Genomic DNA, 17316 nt, shown 5'->3' on the forward strand with positions numbered 1-17316 from the left:
CTTGCTCCCCCCACTCCACTGCCGGCTCATCATCCATGCGCAGGATCAGGTAGGACAATAATTGGAATAGATTTTGCCACAACAGCATGGACACATAGAATGACAGATCGCTTACATCAATCTCGCAGGTGTCCCCAGCAAAGTGCAGGTCGCAAATACAGTGGAAGCGATTGGGAAGGTTCTGACAGATGCCTCCATTCAGACAGGGATTTGATTCACACTCGTCAACGTCAATCTCACACCTGAAATGCCAGAAAGGGGTAAAGAAGTTTCATCATGTCACCGCCTCCCAAAAAAGCTAAAAGTTCTATATTCTTTCAGTAATTTCTTCCATGCGGTACCATAATATAATTCCTATAGATATTATATAATCACTCAGCTTTTTAGGGCCAATTCGCACAGGCCGTATGCTATCCACATTATTTATGGCGGCTGAATATGGACAGCACATGGAACCATTAAAGGTGTTGTCCCGCGAAAGCAAGTGGGGTTCAGCACTTCTGTATGGCCATATTAATGCACTTTGTAATGTACATTGTGCATTAATTATGAGCCATACAGAAGTTATTCACTTACCTGCTCCGTTGCTAGCGTCCCCGTCGCCATGGTGCCGTCTAATTTCAGCGTCTAATCGCCCGATTAGACGCGCTTGCGCAGTCCGGTCTTCTCCCTGGTGAATGGGGCCGCTCGTGCTGGAGAGCTGCTCCTCGTAGCTCCGCCCCGTCACGTGTGCCGATTCCAGCCAATCAGGAGGCTGGAATTGGCAATGGACCGCACAGAGCCCACGGTGCACCATGGGGGAAGACCTGCGGTGCATCGTGGGTGAAGATCCCGGCGGCCATCTTAGTAAGGTAAGGAAGAAGTCGCCGCAGCGCGGAGATTCGGGTAAGTACTAAACTTTTTTTTTTTTAACACATGCATTGGGTTTGTCTCGCGCCGAATGGGGGGCCTATTGAATTTTAAAAAAACCCGTTTCGGTGCGGGACAACCCCTTTAACTCCTTCAGGACCAGGGACTTTTAATTTTTTTTCATTTTGCTTTTTTTTTTTTTGTCCCCAACTTCCCAGAGCCATAGGTTTTTTTTTATTCTTCCATTGATATAACTATATCAGGCCTTGTTTTTTGTGGGCCAAGTTTTTTAATAGTACTATTTAATGTACCATATAATGTATGGAAAGACTCTTACAAATTTTTAAGTGGTGAGAAATGACAAAAATGCTATTGTGCCACTTTTGGGGGGTTAGTTTTTACAATGTTCGCAGTGCAGTAAAATTACATATGAACATTTTGTTTTATGGGTCAGTACAAGCATAGTGATTAGAGATGAGCGAGTATACTCGTTTCGAGTTATTACTCGATCGAGCACCGCGATTTTCGAGTACTTCAGTACTCGGGTGAAAAGATCCGGGGGGCGGGGGGAGGCGTGGCGGCGCCGGGGGTAGCAGCGGGGAACAGGGGGGAGCCCTCTCTCTCTCCCTCTCCCCCCCACCCCCCGCTGCAACCCCCCACTCACCCACGGCGCCCCTCGAATCTTTTCGCCCGAGTACGGAAGTACTCGAAAATCGCGGTGCTCGGGCAAAAAAGGGGCGTGGCCGAGTACGCTCGCTCATCTCTAATAGTGATACCAAATTTATATAGTTTTTTATGTTTTTCACTTTTAAATGGTAATTTAAAAAATTTAAATTAAAAAAGGTATTTTTTTAACAAAAAACCTTGCAATTCTGACATTCCGTATTTTTTTATGCCTTTACGGGAAAGTCGTGATATTTTGATAAATCATACTTTTTTGCACACGGTGATACCAAGTATGTGTTTTTTTTAAATCTGTTAAATCTGTGAGTCATGACTCCAAAACAGCAAGATTCAATTCTGCTATGGAAAAGCTTTCTGCTGTGGAATCAAGGGCAACTTGCAGAATTGTTCTTGTGGATTTCTATCATACAGCAGATGTAATTCTGTAACCATACAACGTCTGGCAGGAAAAAACACAAGCAATTCTGCCAGACGTTCTGCAGAATGCATTCCGCAGTTAAAAACGCTACAAAATCCGCACTCATTAACTAAATCTGCATCTGCTCTACATCCTGAGGACAATTCCAGCCCGTGTGAACGTTCCTATAACATTTTTTTAAATTTTTGTTTAACTATTACAAAACTTTATTAAAGTTTTCCTTACATTTTTATTTAGGCTCCAGGGGGAACTTGAACTTGCAGTCATTTGACTGCTTGTACTATATACTGAAATACTACAGTATTGTAGTATATAATATATATATTTTTAATGTTAAAGGTATCTATGCATGACAACCCTTAGAGCTTTTAGTAGACTCCAGGGTGCCACTCTAGCCCATTGGCACCCTCAGATTGTGTTGGGGCGTGTGAAGAAGTTATGCTTCCTCCTGCAGACTGTTTTGATGCACTGTCAACTTTGACCATGGAATTTATACAGTTAACTACCACAATCACAGTTCTTTATGTCGACTAATGTTGCGCATTGAAAAAAAATTGCAGCATGTCCTACTTTGGTCCATATTCACGTACCAAAATCGTCCTTGAGCATTTATGTCAGCATGAAAAAAAATCCCAGAGAATACAGATGTTTCAGGCGTGTGCGCTGTGTGTTTTACGCATCTTGCCATGAGGCAGTGAAAATGAAAAAGGTGACATTAATTGGGTGTTTTTTTGTTTTTTTTTGGGTGCGTGAAAAATGGATGACACATGGATGTAAAAAAAAATGCACATATGCAACAAAAACACATGCGCATACACAGTGAAATTTGGTCTGTTTGTCACGGACCAAAACTGCATACGCAGAATGATCCCTTAGCTTTAAGAGATATTCAGGGTATTGCCCACACCCGCTCCACAGATGCACAAGCAGTTCGGCTCTTGCAAGGGGCAAGACTTGGGTTCGTGTATAAGGGGCTCCGAATATTTCCGCAACATGCAGCTTAATCTGCCATTGCGAAATTCCTCTCCAGAACCCGTGAATCTACTTGCAGATTTTGATACGGAATTTCCAACAGAATTAAGAGCTGTTGATTTCTGCACCAGAATCCTCATGGAGATGTGTGGGTTTTGGCACAGAAATGTTCTGCTTGTGTTATGTATAATTAAATGCTAACCTGAAGTGCACATGGAGTTGTTAGTTAGTGGCCATGGTGTAACTTACCGCTCTCCCACAAAGCCAGGCTCGCAGGAACATCCTAGCACTCCTTTTTTCTCGGTGCAGTTACTGAAGTTATAACAGGTTATATTTTTCTTTTCATCTCCACAGAAAGTGGAAGGCATTACATTAAATCTGCAATAATTAGAACAAAAGACAAGTGAGTTTGGAGGAACAGAACAAAGTGTCAAACGATATAAGTACTGAACACATAAAAAGTGTAGAAATCAACTAGTGCTACATAAAACACTAGGCATAAGAGCAAATTGTACTATGCAACGTCTCCATGACTCAGGTTGTACATCCAGGGGCGTAACTATAGGGGATGCAGGGCATGCAGTTGCACCCGGGCCCAGGAGCCTTAGGGGGCCCATAAGGCCCCTCTTCTCCATATAGGGAGCCCAGTACTATTATAAAGCATTATGATTGGGGGCCCAGTTACAGGTTTTGCACTGGGGCCCAGAAGCTTCATGTTACGCCTCTGTGTACATCCTTATCTTCTGGAATCGACTACAACTGTTGACAGATATTACATCACAACCACAACTTAAGAAACAAGTGTGCTATTGCCTGGGTTCACACGAGGCGTATTCCCGCAGGAAATCCCGCGGTTTGGCCGCAGCCGAAACCGCAAGATTTCTGCCGGGAGAAGCGCCGCTGAAAAGGCCGCGGCGGCTTTGAAGCGGCCCGGCCGCTCGCTTTTCCGCGGCGGAAAGAAAAGATAAATAGACATGCTGCATATTCTGAAACCGCGGCTGCATTTTCAGCCGGACTTACCGCAGCGGATTGGCCGTCCCGTGTGGACGAGATTTCTGAGAAATCTCGTCCACATGGCTGGCTAATCCCGAGATTAGCGGCCGCGGGCGGATTTGCCGCGGCGAAATTCCGCGGCAAATCTGCCCTGTGTGAACCCAGCCTTACGTTTCTGTAACATGGTGTCTTACATTCGCTCTGCAGCATCATGTGTGACTTTACAACAAAATGTGTGGACCACTGCAAATATTCTGTTTCCAACTTGTAGATGCAGCCAACAAAGACAGGCAGACCTCCGTACAAGGTGTTTGGAAAGTCTTCAGATCCTTTCACTTTTTTTACATTTTGTTGTGTTGTGGCATTGTGTAAATTTAAAAGAATAAAAATTTAAAGTTTTCCCCCATCATTCTGCAATACCGCATAAAGTGCAAATAAGGTGTTAGGAGTTTTTGTCATTTATATTATGTTTTTTATTCTAACATTTTGCATTGACATAAGTATTCATACCCTCTATTCAGGACTAAGGGTGCCTACCCACTAGCATTTTTTTCTCTAGCGATGTGAGATCGAGTGCCTCGCAGCGATATCGCTCATTGTTTTCAATGGAGCCGGCAGCAGCGCAGGCCCCATTGCAAACATAGGGAGTACATCGCGGACTTCTGCCACAGCTGTGGCAGAAGTCCATAATGCAATCCCATTTCATTCAATGGGACCAGCACTGCTGCAGCCCCATTGAAAGCAGTGGATTGCAGGCAACCCCCGCAGCGATGATTTTCGGGGAAGGGCTTGAAATATAAGCCCTTCACTGCAAATCATCCCTAGCTGTAAAAAAAAGGTTGTCTTCTGTGCTCGGGAGGCCGGGGATTGAAAAATTCCTTACCCCAGAAAGCGCTGGTGTCATTGGCTGAGTTCATTGATGAATGGCTGAGGGCTGCCTGTGATTGGCGGAGCGCTGTGACCAATCACAGGCAGCCCTCAGCTGTCATTCAATGGCTGAGGGCTGCCTGTGTTTGGCTGAGCGCTTAGCCAATGAGACCAGCGCTTTCTGGAGGTGGGGATTTATCAATCCCCGAACTCCAGAACACAAAAGACAACTGCCGGGGTAGGAGAGAAGAGCCGGAAAGCTCTTCTAGGTGAGTATATATAATTTTTTTTTTTTACAGCTAGCCATGATTTTCAGGGAAAGGCTTATATTTTAAGCCCTTCCCCGAAAATCATCACTGCGAGGGTTGCCTGCAATTCACCGCTTTCAATGGGGCCGCAGCAGTGCCAGCCCAATTGAAAGAAATGGGTTAGCATTGTGGCAGAAGTCCGTGATGTATTCCCTATATTTTTAATGGCGCTGGTGCTGCTGCAACCGGCCCCATTAAAATACTGAGCGATATCGCAAATTTCTGTGCACTGCCAGACTTAAAGGGGTTGTCCCGCGCCGAAACGGTTTTTTTTTTATTCAATAGGCCCCCCGTTCGGCGCGAGACAAACCCGATGCATGTGTTAAAAAAAAACCGTTTAGTACTTACCCGAATCCCCGCGCTGCGGCGACTTTTTCCTTACCTTAGCAAGATGGCCACCGGGATCTTCACCCACGATGCACCGCGGGTCTTCTCCCATGGTGCACCGTGGGCTCTGTGCGGTCCATTGCCGATTCCAGCCTCCTGATTGGCTGGAATCGGCACACGTGACGGGGCGGAGCTACGAGGACCAGCTCTCCGGCACGAGCGGCCCCATTCACCAGGGAGAAGACCGGACTGCGCAAGCGCGTCTAATCGGGCGATTAGACGCTGAAATTAAACGGCAACATGGAGACGAGGACGCTAGCAACGGAACAGGTAAGTGAATAACTTCTGTATGGCTCATATTTAATGCACGATGTACATTACAAAGTGCATTAATATGGCCATACAGAAGTGTATAGACCCACTTGCTTTCGCGGGACAACCCCTTTAACAAAAAAACCCGCAAATGAGTATGAAACCATTGAAAATCATTGGTTTCATAATCATCGCTTTCACATCACAACAAAAAATATCATTAGTGGATAGGCACCCTTACTGTAGTTGATGCACCTTTGGCAGTGATTGTGACCTCCAGTCTTCTTTGGTGTAGCACCATAAGATTTACACAACTGGATTTGTGGATTTTCTGCCATTTTTCTCTGCAGATCCTCTCAAGCTCTGTCAGGTTGGGTGGGGACCATCTGTAGGCATCCATTTTCCGGTCTCTCCACAGATGTTCGACTAAGTTCAAGTCAGGGTTCTGGGCCACTCAAGGACATTTGCAGAGTTGTCCTAAGCCCCTCCTGTATTGTCTTGGCTCTGTGCCTAGGGTCATTGTCTTGTTGGAAGGTGAACCTTCTCCCAGTCTGAGGTCCCTTGCTCTCTGCCATCAGGATTTCATTAAGAATAACTCTGTGCTTTGCCATTCAGCTTTCCATCAACCCTACCCACTCTCTCCTACTTGCTTAAACATACCACCACAGCATGATGCTACTGCCACCATGCTTCAGGGATGGTATTGGGTAGGTGATGTGCAGTGCCTGGTTTCCTTCAGACATAATGTGTAGAATTGAGGCCCAAAAGTTCATTTTTGGTTTCATCAGACCAGAAAATCTTGTATCTCACAGCCTGAGATTCCTGTGTCCTCTACTAAGAAGAGGCTTCATTTTGGCCATTCTGCCATAAAGCCCAGATTGATGGAGTGCTGCAGTGATGATTGACCTTTTGGAAGAGTCACCTCTCTTACCACATCCCATCTCCCCTGATTACTTATTTTGGTGGGTCCAGGAAGAGTCCAGATTTTTTTAAACTTCTTCCATGTAAGAATCATGGAGACCATTGTGCTCTTGGGAGCTTTCAGTGCAGCAGAAATTTTTTGTAGCCTTCTCTAAATCTGTGCCTCCACACAATCCTGTCTCTGAGCTCTACAGGCAATTCCTTCCTCCTCTTGGTTTTGGCTCTGATATGCATTGTGAGCTGTGAGACCTTATATAGACAGGGGTGTGTCTTTTAAACTTATATCCAATCAACTGAATTTACCCCAGGTGACTCTAATCAAAGTGTAGAAACATCTCAAAGGTGATCCGGAGAAATGGGAGGCCCCCAGAGCTAAATTTCATGTGTTATACAAAAGGCTGTGAATACTTATGTCAACGTGAATGTCACTTTGTCATTATGGAGTATTGAGTGCAGAATGATGGGGAAAATTTGTTGTTTTTTTTTATTTGCACAAAGCCTAGATTTTGGATAATCTGATTGGGAATTATGGGAAATTTTAGTTCTTTGATTATTCACCAGCAAGGTGTTTTACTCAAGCCTAGAATGTAGATTTCTCCCAGACTGATTTATTTCATTGTAATGCTGTTATTATTTGAAAATGTTTAATAAAATGATTGAACATAAATTTGCACAAAGCCAACATAAAAATATGTAAAAACTTGAAAGAGTTTGAAGCCTTTCCAAAAGCACTGTATGCAATAGAAATCTGTAAAGCTCTTATTACTTTAGGTGTCTAATACACATAAGATAAGCAGTGGTCTAACCTCCGTGTCCTGACTCTCCATTGACAGCAGGTCTCAGGGAAAAGAAGGATGGGGCCTGGTGCTTTGTTCTAATGAAAGGTAGGCTGCTGCTGCCATGGGGCCTAGCAGCAGTTTATTCAACTGCCCATTGAGAACACATGCACCATCATTCCTGTGCATGGAAGGGGTGGAGGTGTTGGTAGGAACAGCTCTCAACATAAAAAGTATTTATGTGATGGCTGTCTAAGGTGTAGTGCCAACCTTACATATACTTCTTGTCTTTTAGTTGTTCTTTTCTGCAGTTGTGGTGCAATTGCTAAGAATAGGGCATTAAAATCCATTGTAAGATGTGAGTGACAAGTACATGGCACACAGGCATTGGGTCTAATTAATTGGCGTAGTGTCAGTAAACCTCTAAATACTAATTTTATCAACTTTGTAATATGCATTAATAGAAGAAAATGTGCCTAAAAAATGTCTATAGTAATGAAGTAAATAACAGACTAGGGGGAGAGGAACACAGCTGCAGATTCTCTTTCAGCAGGAAATGTGGACCCATTTGGTTGCTAACAGGTTTAGCCTAGGGCTAAACTAGGAAGCAGAGTCTATGGAACTACATGTACTTCCCCCTTAAGGGGTATGGACTTTCCCGCAGGAAACCAATGGTTGCTATCCCCGGGTAGTCCCAATTGGCAAGGTCTAACCCCTCGTTAGAAAGAAGATACCAAGTTGCAGCACCAAGGCAGTGTGTATGAATTGTAGTCATACAGTGTATTGTTCAAGGCATACAGAGTTGGGCAAGAGCAGTAGACTGGCAGAAGTCAGAGCTGGCAGCTAACAGCAAGGTCTGTTCAAGTATACATACTGGGAGAAAGTCAGATGGAACAGAAACAAACCCAGCTTTGCAAACTCAGGAACCTAAAGGACCATATTGCTCAGACAAGGAGAGATGAGGAAGAGTTCTTAAAAGCCTGGGGCACATGGGCATTGGCTGAAGTGAGGTGTGATTTGCTTGCAGTGATGCTTCAAAACCCTACAACAAGAGTGGCACTGTAAGGGGGTATGGTTGCATATAATTCTTCAAATGTCTATATGATGTTCCACTGTGAACGAGGAGCGAGTCTCTGAGTGAGAAAATGTACTGGAAGTGTTCAAAGTTCATAGCTACTTTGTGGAGCGCATAGCTAGAGATTGTCTCATGTACAACACTGCAGGGAAGCAGTGACTCCTCTAAAAAAAAGGGACATAGTGAGTGTAAGCTACAGAGACTGTTGCCTCCTCGTTGTCCTCCCTTTTCTCAGGTCCACGACGGTGGCTGTGAAAGAGGACTTTCATCCCTGGAAACGAAACTAGGTAAGGACTCTTGTAGATCCCAGCCAATGAGAAGTGAATTTGGAGCCTAATACTGCTAACATAGATTTACAGGACTTGCTCAGTGGCAGTTGGACTTATCATTACTCAGGAATGGGATTTAAACTGTTTCTTTGTTGAAAATTAATAAAAGTTATTCTTTGCAAGCAATATATTGACTCTGGACTCATACTCCAGCTTCCCATGGAGTCTTCATACTAACCGGACCTATTTCTGTACCTGTCCCTCTCCCAAACTGATATGGCTGGAGATGGGACATGAGTTCTTGTTGTCGCCCCTGCCCATATAGGACAACAAGAGCATTATGGTGGTTCTAATGGAGTGAAGCCTGACCTGCTGGGTAGTACATACTGACTCTGATCTCGATCTCCAGTAAGTCCATGAGCTAGATACCTGGGCCCCCTTACAGTGCAAAACAGGGTATGAGTGGTGGTTGGAAGCAGGACGTGGACATCATCACAAGTGCGATGGTGAATCATTGCATGCATATGTAAGTGTCTAACTGGCACAAAGTGATGAGCACAGCAGTAGCCTCACAGCAAGGAGAGCTTGACCACTCAGTTGGCATGGAGAGAAAAAATATGCATTTTCAAAGGGTATGCAAATGGATGGAATAAAAAGCCATGTCTGCACTTCTCTACAGCAGCATAAGGAATGATCGTGGTTCAAAAGAATAAGATTTCATTCCTGACTATATAGAAAACACTTCTGTAAATTCTCCTGCACCAAACAGTGCTATCCAGATTATGGAACAGATGGGTCATTCTGAATCATGTTGGAAGCTGCAAATCTTCCTGATAATTTGTAAATTAATTTAAATATAATAGAAATTACTTATTTATCAGGTTGAACTCAGGGGAAGGAAGAGAATCCACAGACTGCTGGAGGACAAGGAACTGCGGCGTAGGTGCAGCCAACAAAACATCTACAACAATGAACACTTCTGCATTGATTCTGTCATCCTGCATGGTAAGGACTTAAAGAATAAATGACAAACCAAATGCTTCTCATAGATTGTTTAGGATTCCAATTCTCAAAAAATTGAAATGCTGGGTAAAATATAAATAAATCTAAATGCGGAGCGCTACATCTGCAAGGCAAGGTTTATAAAGCTAAGGGAGCTAAATCACATAAATATAACTTAGAGACAGCCGATACATACATTCTTACCAAACTCAGAGATGATTTTTCAGATGGTGAGGACAAGCTGTGAAGGACATAAGAATGAAGGTGTGGTAATGTTAATACACATAGATGGACAAACTCCATGTTCTGCGACTAGGCACAACACAACAGAATGGATACCATATACTCTCTCTGAACACAAGGCCGTAGGTCATGACATTGGATCAGTCCTCACCTGCATTGGTGCCCGGTGAAATTAGCTGGACAGAGGCAATGGAAACCATCTGCTTCTACAACGCAGGTAGCACCTCTAACACACAGTTGACCATGACAGCTAATGAATTCACAGTTTGGTCCAGTGTAACCCGGCTCACACTCGCATTTGTAACCATCAGCTTCAATAGTACAATTGCCATGTGCACAAGGGCTTGGCAGGCACTCCGTGGCTTTATTTTCACAGACGTCTCCACTTCTCCCTTTAGGACAAGTACAGAGTGGATGGGTAAATACATCTCGACAGCTGCCTCCAAACAAGCATGGGTTAGAGGCACATGGATCAGACACCAAGCATCTGATGGCAACAATGTCAGGAGAAGTTTTTACAAACTGTTCTACTTGTGGTTTAGCCATTAAGTAGTCCGTATCTGCAAAGTATGGTAAATGTATTCCTTCGATGAGTGCTGTTCCAAGACATCCTGTGAAGTTCCTGTTCATTCCACCATTGTCTACACCCAAGTAAATCTCTGTGCCTTCCTTAAGGAAGTTTAGGTTTCCTGTCACAAGTGAACTGGTCATTTTCTGTGGCTTTCCATCTATTTCCATCTGCCATGTTGAGGACCGGGATCCAGGAGATGTCATTGATAAGGTGACAGTGTGCCACTGGCTGTCACTCACCGATTCTTTGCTTAAAAGACTCATTGCGTGGAGGTCATTCCCACTTTGAAGATGAAAATGTAGAAATTTCTTCTGGATGGTAACCTTGATGATTTCGGGTTTTCGTTGAGCATGCAGGAGCACAGATTCTGAGTCTGTGGTGCGGAACCCAATGGTTAGGTTGGTGAGGTCCCTCATTATTTTCCCATTACTTTTAAAACTGATAGCTTGCCCGTTTCCACTGAACAGTGCATTGGAAATACCTGTTATAGCAAATGAAAATAAAAGCAAGAAATCATCACATTCCTAAGGTCATATAATAGTGAATAATAATTATACGGCAGGCAAAAGTAGCTTTGTCATGGAGTCATTATATGCCTGTAACTGTACAGACACTCTGCATTATTGCATTCCAAGCTGAACCAAGTCTGCTAAAATCCTCTGTGCTGCGGTTGTGCTGTGATCTGTGTCTACTTTATTTTTACTCTGTCTGCATTTGGTACGTTCTCCTGACTAAATGAAACTTTACTTTTTAGTCATTTCTGCCACTCACTTCCCCCAATAGCATCTTCACTCAGCCTTGTTGAAGATGTTTGCTTTATCTAAGGAAAGAAATAAATTCCACCCCTCTTCTCTCTTGGTCAGTGGGTTTACAATGCTAACTCCAGCTGCCTAGTCAATGTAACTTAAGTAGCCACTCCCAGCTGTATCCCTGTTGTATCTTAACTTGCATTATAAAATCAGCGTAACCATGGTAGCCACACGAGTTTGAGCTGTATGAAGTATGAGCTGGACCAAGTGTTTTACGCAGTTAGAAATGGCAGTTGGACAGGGCAGGAGACAGGTAGGCCACAAACTCTGTCTAAATGCCTTGCACTTCACAACAATCACTAGTGCTGTCACCTCTATCCTCATCGTTGCTGTTAGTTTCAGAACAGCATTCTACTCACATCAGCCCCTCTCTCCTATCCTCATCCATGTACAGTTTACATGCACTCTTTACTTTCTTACTAAGCCTCAAACCCCCTAATGCCACTGACAAACATAACAGTCGCCCTCAAAAATCTGCTAACCATCTGCTCACCCTTGCTATCCTGCTGCTACTAGCACCTGGAGATATCTCTCCCAATCCTGGTCTACTCACAACTGCTTCTAACTATTACCCCCTACCTGCCTCACTTAGACACCCCTCAAGCCCAACCACTAGCCTATGCTTACCCTTCCCTGACTCCTTTAAATGTGCAAAACTCCCCACCGTCCACGACTTTCTTTTACTGCTAAATCTCTAAATTTGCTGGCTCTCACAGAAATGTGGATACAGCAGTCTGACACGGCCTCCCCTGCTGCACTGTCTTACAATGGTCTGCAGTTCTCCCATACCCCAAGACCGGAAAACAGGCGTGGCAGAGGAGTAGGTGCTCTTCTTTTCCCTGCTCATCCCCCCCCCCCTTACCCTCATTAACTTTCCCATCATTTGAGGTACATACGCTACGACTTTTCTGTCCGCTGTCCATGCGAGTAGCAGTTATCTACCGCCCCACAGGTGCTCCTCGCCTGTTTCTGGATCACTTTGCTGCCTGGCTCCCCCACTTCCTATACTTTGACATTCCAACCCTCATCTTAGGTGATTTTAACATCCCCACAAATGACCCCATCTGCCTCCCAGCTTCTATCGCTCACTTCCTCGGTCTCTCACAAATCACAGCCTCTCTCACTCACAAAGATGGCAATACTCTTAATTTGGTCTTCCTCCATCTCTGCTCTGCTTCCCACTTCTAACTCCCCTCTTCTGCTCTCGGACCATAACCTCCACTCTTTCTCTATCCAGCACCCCAGCATCTCTCCAGACCTCATACCAACCGTACGTACAGGAACCTTTAGGCCATTCATACCCATAACTTTGCTGAGTCGCTACAGTCCTCTCTGTCCCTCACCTCTCTCCTGCCCCAACCTGGCTGCTGCACACTACAACACCACTCTCAAACATGCCCTGGATGAAGCGGCACCCCCTGTGACTAAAGCCAACCGATGCACACCTAGGCAACCCTGGCTCACGCCTCAAACACACTTCATCCGGCCGTGCTCTAGATGTGCTGAATGGCTGTGGAGTCTGCAGACTTTCTTCACTACAAATTCATGCTCAGAACCTACAACCAAGCCCTCCACCATGCCAAACAAGTCTACTTCACCTCTCTCGTCTCCTCACTATCTCACAACCCTTAACAGCTCTGACACTTTTCACTTCCTTCTCAGGCCTAAACTGCAGCCCCCCGTGACGGATCTCAGTTCTGCAGAGCTGGCTGCTTACTTCAAAAAGAAAATCGACAACATCTGGTAGAAAATTAAGCTCCCAATCCCAGACTAGCCCTGGCTCTATTCTCTTCAGTACTGAATCCAGCTCCTGCTCACTCTCTGTACTCAGACCAATAACAGGGTAAGAAGTCTCCTGATTGCTTTCCTCTGCTCGCCCCACCACCTGTGCTAGCGACCCTCTCCCCTTAGACCTTCTCCGGTCCCTTTCACCGGTGGTTATCCCCCATCTCACCACTATATTCAACCTCTCTCTGACCTCTGGCATTTCCCCCTCCTCTTTCAAACATACCATCATATCCGCACTACTAAAGAAACCGACTCTTGACTCGACTGATGCCGCTAGCTATCAACCCATCTCATATCTCCCCTTCATCTCCAAACTACTAGAACATATGGTTTACTCCCGTCTTATAAGCTATCTATCAGAAAACTCCCTTCTCGACCCCCTACAGTCCGGCTTCCGCCCTCTACACTCGACAGAAACTGCCCTTACAAAGGTGTTAAACTACCTCCTGACAGCCTAATCGAGGGATGACTACTCCCTACCGATCCTCCTTGACCTCCTTTCGAGCGCCACGACTCAGCCAACCAGAGCTGCCGCTCGATGAACCAATCACAGCATCGCATTGAATGGCTGTGGTTGGTTCATCGAGCGCTGGCTCTGATTGGTTTTCTAGTGCCGCATCTCAGCCAATCAGAGCAATCACTTGCTGGAGTTTGGGTTTTCAAACCCAGTTACCAGCAAGCGATGCTCTGTCGATGCAGTGGAGTGTACAGAAGTCTGCCGGAGACCAGCGGGAGGGACTTGGACAGCGCCTGTTAGATGAATATAAGACACGCCCCGAAAATAAGACCCTGTACCTCTTTTGGGGCAAAAATTAATATAAGACAAGGTCTTAATTTCAGGGAAACACAGTACTAATTGAATGCAAGTTTCTCCCAAACTACTGCACGGATACATACAGCATACATATAATTGTAATCAGTGTGATGGGCACTACCTTGTGCTGCTCTCAATGAGGAGTGCAAAAAGATTGTGACAAAGGCTCAATTATTTTGAGAATTAAGTACCAAATAAATTGTTTTTATGCATCTTTCTTGTCCAAATCTAGATTTTTTTTGATTCCAGGGACCTTTGGCTGTACCTCTATATGAGGGATTTGTGGCTTAATCCATGTACTTACATTCATATCCACCAGGTACAGGCTGGCAGACAGACCCAGAAGGACATTTCGTGAGCTGGCACCACTGTTGGTCTTCACATGGCTTTCCTGCTGTTTTTGAAGAGCACTGGCAATCACTGTCATTTGTACCATCACAAGTACTTCCATTCTGACAAAGACTGGGCTAAGGCAACAAGAGATAGGTCGTTAAGTATTCTTATCATGTATACACATTAGAATTGAGCACATTCTCTTCTACATTTATTGTCCATAATGCTAATCACTCTGATTTGCACCAAATCTTAAACCCAACGAAAGTGATTCTACCATGCCTTCTACATGTTTAAGCTTTGAGGGATTTTCTGGGCTTAAGTATTAACAGCCTATCCTTAAGGCTGGGTTCACACAGGATGGATTTCCAGCGGAATTCTTGCGGATTGGCCGCACTGAAAATCTGCGAGAATTCCGCTGGAAAATCACAGCTGCGTGTTCTGCAGCAGCTTTGCACGGAAATTCCGCAGCAAATCCGTCCCGTGTGAACCCAGCCTAAGATATACCATTCAAGTTTGCTTGATGGGGTCTAAATGCCATAGATTGTTTTAAAATTTTAAGAGAACCTGTGACCTCTTCTGACTTGTCTATTTTAGTACAGTCTTGTATTCTTCATGAAATGACAATTCTGGAACATCTTTATTTAGCACACTATGTTCAGTTCCCCGTTATTAATGAATAAAGTGACAACTGGGTGTTAGATTCCTTCCCACCTCCCTTTTCCTGCAGCTCACATAGGCTCCCATAGGAGTCTGTGGGAGCGGTAAACGTATTTCAGCAAAAAATAGGTCCAGACCTATCCTTTCCGGTCAGCGTAAAAGTGTCCGGCTGCAATGCGCACCGTGTGTGCTATCTTGTCCAGCCGGACGATTTTACGCCCATCTGAACAAGTGCATTGGAATCCAATGCTTCACATGGTCGCGATTTTTGGCCGGCATTTTATCACGGCAAAATAGACGCTCGTGTGAAGGCAGCCTAAGGAAGCTTTTACACAGAACGACTTTCAGGCGCATGTGCCCGACAATCATCGCTCAGTGAATGGAGGTGGAGTGGGCCAGGGATTATTTCGGCCCGCTTGCCTCCATTCATTCAGAGACGAACTGCCTGTTTACACAGGCTGATCCATTGCTCAGTTTTTATGCATGTAGACAATTAATGACGAACTAATTCTTATTTCTTGTTCAGTAGTGCGTGCATTTTAAGTGAATGATAACCATTCAGATTCTTGCTGATCACGGGAAGCTGAACGATTTCTCGACCAGTGTAGAAGGGCTCAGAGCTGACAGTTTCGGACACACCCCTTCGTCAAAGAGAGTGGTAACATCCAGTTGTCAATTTACTCATGAGTATTCAGGAGAAATAACGGAGGAAAAGCACAACATAGACTTCTGAAAAAAGATGCTCCACGATTGTTATTTCAAGTTGAATATGAGTATTTACTAAAACAAACAAGCCAATGACAGGTCCTCTTTAACTTTACTTTCTCCCATATTTACATCAAAATCATGCAATCCATCTTTGTTAGCGTCCTTTACTTTTGTCCTCACCTTGCAGTTTGTATCATATAAGCATCCCATTGTGACATTAACCAAAGTTGAATTTCCTGAAATTTTACTGTCTGAAGTGCTGAAGAACTCAAGGGCTGTGCCATCAACCCTCAGATCTTGAATGCAACCTTTAAAATACCCTCCTCTCTTACTGGTCTCCAAATGATCAGCCAATCCTCCAACATATAGAAAGCCTATATACTGTTCTCTTCTGATATCTAAAGCTATAATATCCAGTGGTAGTGATGGGGTGAACAGATTCAGCTTGCTTTGTGTCAACTTCATAGTAACCAGATGAACTTGTCCATCACTGATGCCATGTTCTCCCTTAGCCAAGTTGTCATGTTCAGTTCTTGCTGCCAATTTACCAGATTCCAGGGATACTATAATGTCACAGTGAGTAGAGTTTCCCAGAGCAAACAAAACCCCCGTATCATGCTTTGTTCTGACAAAGGCAGACATAATCATGTCATCACTCTGTCGAATCCTTGTTTGGAATACAGCATATGATGATACATTTCCATAACCAAATCCTGCAGCTTCATATTCTAACAGAGAAAAAAAAGAATAATCAACATCAAGGTTAAAGTAATAGAAAACTTTACAGGTATATGAAGTACACATTCTCATCCATTGCATGCGCACTCAGACCTGTAATAAAGTGTCTTAGCGTATGTAAGTCAGGAAAGGGTATCGTTTCTCCTTGAGGAGAGCACATAGAAGATGTGTGAGGAGACTTATAGGGCCATCCAGGCAAATAGGAAGATAAAACAATACCTCTGCAAGCCACCTATTGGAAGGCAGCATTCCTGCAAGTCAAGGTAAGTCTTTTTAAACAAACCTTGTAACAATGATTTGGAATTGTAAGCCAAAGCCAGAATAACCATGCACAGACAGCTGTTTCAATGTGATTGCCCCTTATCAGTGTACAGTAGGTTTCTGGCTTGGCTAGTGAGAGGCCATTAGACGTCAGTCAGAAAGGGCATTGTTTCTCCTCAGGGAGACCACCTAGAAGGTGAGCGAGAAGACTTTTAAGGCCGTCCATGCTCCTCTGGAAAATATGCAAATGGCAAGATGGAACAATACCTCTGCAGCGACACCCATTGGAAAAAGGGCATTCCTGCAAGTCAATGTTAGATTTTTTAAACAAGCATCATAACAATGACTGGGGATTGTAAACCAAAGCCAGAATAACCATACACAGACAGCCGTTTCAGGGTGATTGCCTCTCCTCAGTGTTTAGTAGGTTTCTGGCTTGGCTAGTGAGAGGCCTACCGACGTTGGTCAGAAAGGGTATTGTTTCTCTTTAAGTAGAGCACCTGGCAAATGTAAATTACTAGTAAATGGGTCATGTATTTATATACTTATATAAATTGTGTATAGGCCACTTTCATGTAATTTTTTTAAATATTCATAAGAGACAGACTGAGCAATTCA

At 44.3% G+C, this 17316-nt stretch overlaps 1 protein-coding gene across 1 annotated transcript in view; it reads right to left on the reverse strand.

Annotated features, from left to right (window-relative positions):
• CRB1 (crumbs cell polarity complex component 1) overlaps positions 1–17316 on the reverse strand; it is a 55769-nt gene that overhangs the window by 15525 nt on the left and 22928 nt on the right. Inside the window, exons 8-13 of the mRNA XM_066594991.1 lie at positions 15880–16427; positions 14303–14465; positions 10168–11068; positions 9970–10014; positions 3173–3301; positions 116–242 (exon numbers count right to left, since the gene is read on the reverse strand). Of these exons, the coding sequence (XP_066451088.1) occupies positions 116–242; positions 3173–3301; positions 9970–10014; positions 10168–11068; positions 14303–14465; positions 15880–16427 (1913 nt within the window). The remainder of the gene's footprint in view (positions 1–115; positions 243–3172; positions 3302–9969; positions 10015–10167; positions 11069–14302; positions 14466–15879; positions 16428–17316) is intronic.

This window comes from Eleutherodactylus coqui, chromosome 3 (assembly GCF_035609145.1).
Source record: "Eleutherodactylus coqui strain aEleCoq1 chromosome 3, aEleCoq1.hap1, whole genome shotgun sequence".
Taxonomy (NCBI): Eukaryota; Metazoa; Chordata; class Amphibia; order Anura; family Eleutherodactylidae; genus Eleutherodactylus; species Eleutherodactylus coqui.